This window comes from Phytophthora parasitica (assembly GCF_000247585.1).
Source record: "Phytophthora parasitica INRA-310 unplaced genomic scaffold supercont2.63, whole genome shotgun sequence".
Classification (NCBI taxonomy): Eukaryota; Oomycota; class Peronosporomycetes; order Peronosporales; family Peronosporaceae; genus Phytophthora; species Phytophthora nicotianae.
This window is the reverse complement of record NW_008649049.1, coordinates 209,803-212,812: the sequence shown is the minus strand read 5'-3', so window position 1 is coordinate 212,812 and position 3,010 is coordinate 209,803. Positions and strand designations below refer to the sequence as shown.

At 44.1% G+C, this 3,010-nt stretch overlaps 1 protein-coding gene across 1 annotated transcript; it reads right to left on the bottom strand.

Annotated features, from left to right (window-relative positions):
* Positions 1–2,179: 2,179 nt before the first annotated feature.
* PPTG_24024 (hypothetical protein) lies at positions 2,180–2,917 on the bottom strand (the record flags this gene model as incomplete). The annotated part of the gene is made up of 3 exons (XM_008914744.1): positions 2,180–2,197; positions 2,277–2,531; positions 2,594–2,917. 3 exons carry the CDS (start codon positions 2,915–2,917, stop codon positions 2,180–2,182), a joined length of 597 nt encoding a protein of 198 aa, XP_008912992.1.
* Between the last annotated feature and the right edge of the window lie 93 nt (positions 2,918–3,010).

The following is a 3,010-nucleotide window of genomic DNA, read 5'->3' as shown; positions in this document are numbered from 1 at the left end:
CGCCGTGGTCACCACCTGTCGCATGACCGAGAGTTCGGAGCTTGAGCAACTTGAATGTAGCCACTTCAGCGATTACTTGGAAATCACTACACCACAGTACACTGGTGGAATAGATTTCCTCCGATAAATATCCATTCAGGAACGCTGTGGAGACATCCATTTGGTAGATGTGGTAATTTTCAATTGTTGCAATTGCTAGAACTAATTGCAAAGACTCATATCGGGCAAAGGATGAGAATATTTCACCGTAATCAATCCCGTACTATTAATGATTCCCTCTTACAACTAGTCTTGCCTTGAACCGATCCACAGATCCATCGGCATGGTATTTCACATCTAATACCCAATGACACCTTAATGCATTCCTTCCTTTTGGTAAATCTACCATTTTCCATATCTTATTGGCCATTAGTGCCTGGTATTCAGTCTCGAGTACACCCAACCAAGATTCCTGATATGGCCGTGCTATCGCCTTCTTTAGTGAATCCCGAATTGGGATGCGGGTTATGCTAGCTCTAACACCTAGCACCGAATTAATAGTGACTTCATACCCGCTTAACCGCGTACTTCGCTGCCTTTTGCGCTGCGAGCGCGGTCGTATATCAACAAAGTCTTCGTCTTTTCTAACTCTATCTGAAATAGGTACCTGTGGTGGCCCTTCCATGGCTCTGCGCAATTGTATGTCATCCTGACTGATCGGTGACTCACCAGGCCGTATTTGGTCGTACTCAGCTCCCACAGCTACACTATCTCCCACATGTGGAAGTCTGCGAATAGTGCTATTGACATTGTGGAACAGACTACCTGTACAGACCATTATAGCTTCTGTCTCAGCAGTAGTGAGTTGGTGATTTCGTTGGGGAAAAGCCTGCTTATCGCTGCTAACTGATCGGTCGTGTCAAACCGTATACTACGTGACACCAAAGGCATTTTGTTGACTGTATCCAGCAGACGACAGCCATTATTGTCTTCCGAAATACCAAGAAATTTGCATTCTAGACCTCTTGACCCTAGTTTTTTTTATCTGTTCGCCTTGTACTAGGTATATGGACATAGCATGTACTGCCCCATATCTGAAGAATATTACCGTCAGATTTCTTACCATGAAGTGCCTCATATGGTGAGCTGTTGCCAAGTCTAGACGTCGGCAAACTATTCGACACTTCCGCCGCATATTTATTCGCTTCTGGTCACCAGCGGGCTCGCATGGCTGCTGTTAAAAGCGAACTTCTAACTTGTCTCATCAGTGTTTGATGACATCTCTCATCACTACCGTTCTCTTCCTGACTTTCTACATTTGATTTCTCAAATAGTATTCCTCTTGACCGAAAAAACGTTTTCATTTTCTGATTAACGAGTTCAGTACCGCCATCACTTCTAATTCTTTTCACTGTGTATTGATTAAACTGCTTTCTGAGTAGCAAAACCAAATTTACAACATGTGTGTACACTTCTTTTGTTGATTTCATCACGTAAATCCACTTATAAGATGTAGCATCGTCTACAATCGTTAACGTATAGTGATATCCAGTTCCTCCATACGTTTCATCCACTTTCATCTTTCCCATAGTGTCCATGTGCAAGGTATGCAATGGCTGTTTAACGCGTGACCCAATTTTATTGCGGTACGACATTCTAGTAGAATTCGCAACCTCACATATAGTGCAAAAAATGGAAGATTTTAAGATCAGATTGTGGTATCCGAGGTATTCCACTCACCAATTGATGAGCAAAGATTGCCATTAGTCTGGCCTTGTGTATATGACCTAATCTGAGGTGCCGCTTTTCCATTAAGGCAATTCTCTGTTCTGTAGAATATATCTTGCTCACTGTATTGACCTTACTATGCTTAGATGAAGGCAAATAATACACCGCTCTCTTTTGTACTGCTGCAAATAGAAGCTGACTATTATCACTGAAAAAGTACAGAAATTCCCCATCCCGAGATTGCACGTGATTATACCCTTGCTAAGCCAAATAGCGTGCGCTAATTAAATTACTCCCGCATTGACGGTCAAAAGCAATGCTTCTTATTTTCAAGCGTAATGACTTATGAGTTGGGGTTGCAACATGCATTTGTATTGAACCAGTTAAGGTAGTCTCTGACGTGCTACCATTACCATACTCAAATCTGTGGCTGGTACCTAGTGTAAGCTTTCGAACCAGCTTTTGTCCGAGCTTATGCCGCACCCAGCTCCTGTATCAACAATCCACAGATCGTCCGAAACTGTTAGTTGACGTAACCAACTTAAATATGAACCATATTTCTTACGTACCATTGGGTCCACTTGTCCGAAAGTCAAAAGACATTCCCCGTTGTCCATTTCCGAGTCACTTTTATCGGTCTCTGACATCTTGAATTCATCATCCATTTCGACATCCGTTGGTGGTTCGTGGGTTGGCTTTTGCTTCTTGACCACATACTGAACCGTGACAATCTTTTTGACGGTGCTTGGCGTCCTTTTCGACGGTTGAGCCTGAATGTTGGTCCTAAAGATTGATCCACCTTCGCGAGTTGGGTCCCGATCCGTCTTCATGCACTCGCACTAGGCCTTCTGATGCCCTTCGCTGAAGCAGTAAAAACACCCTTGACCTTGAACACAGGGTTGACATGCGACTTACGCTTCTTGGTTCCCTTCTTCACATAATTGATGCAGGTCACCGAACCCGGTTCATTCTGACCGACAATCGCTTTCTTGGACTTGTCACCGAACAGCTTATTCAGGGCGATCTCCACCTTTTCTGCCGTGAATGATGCCTTCGTCAACTCGATCGATGATGCCCATATCCGACAGGGAAGATGCGCCAAAACTTGCACGCACATCATCGTCTCCGTCATCATCTCCCTTCCGAGGACCTTCTTCGACTTCCGATTCATCTCGTTTCGCGCTTGATTCAGCTGCGAAAACAACGTCATGGTGAGTAGTTGACAGATACTGGTTTCATAGCCATTTTTTTTCACCGCACGTAGATAGTACGCTGAGGACTGTCTATACCATTACGTACCCTG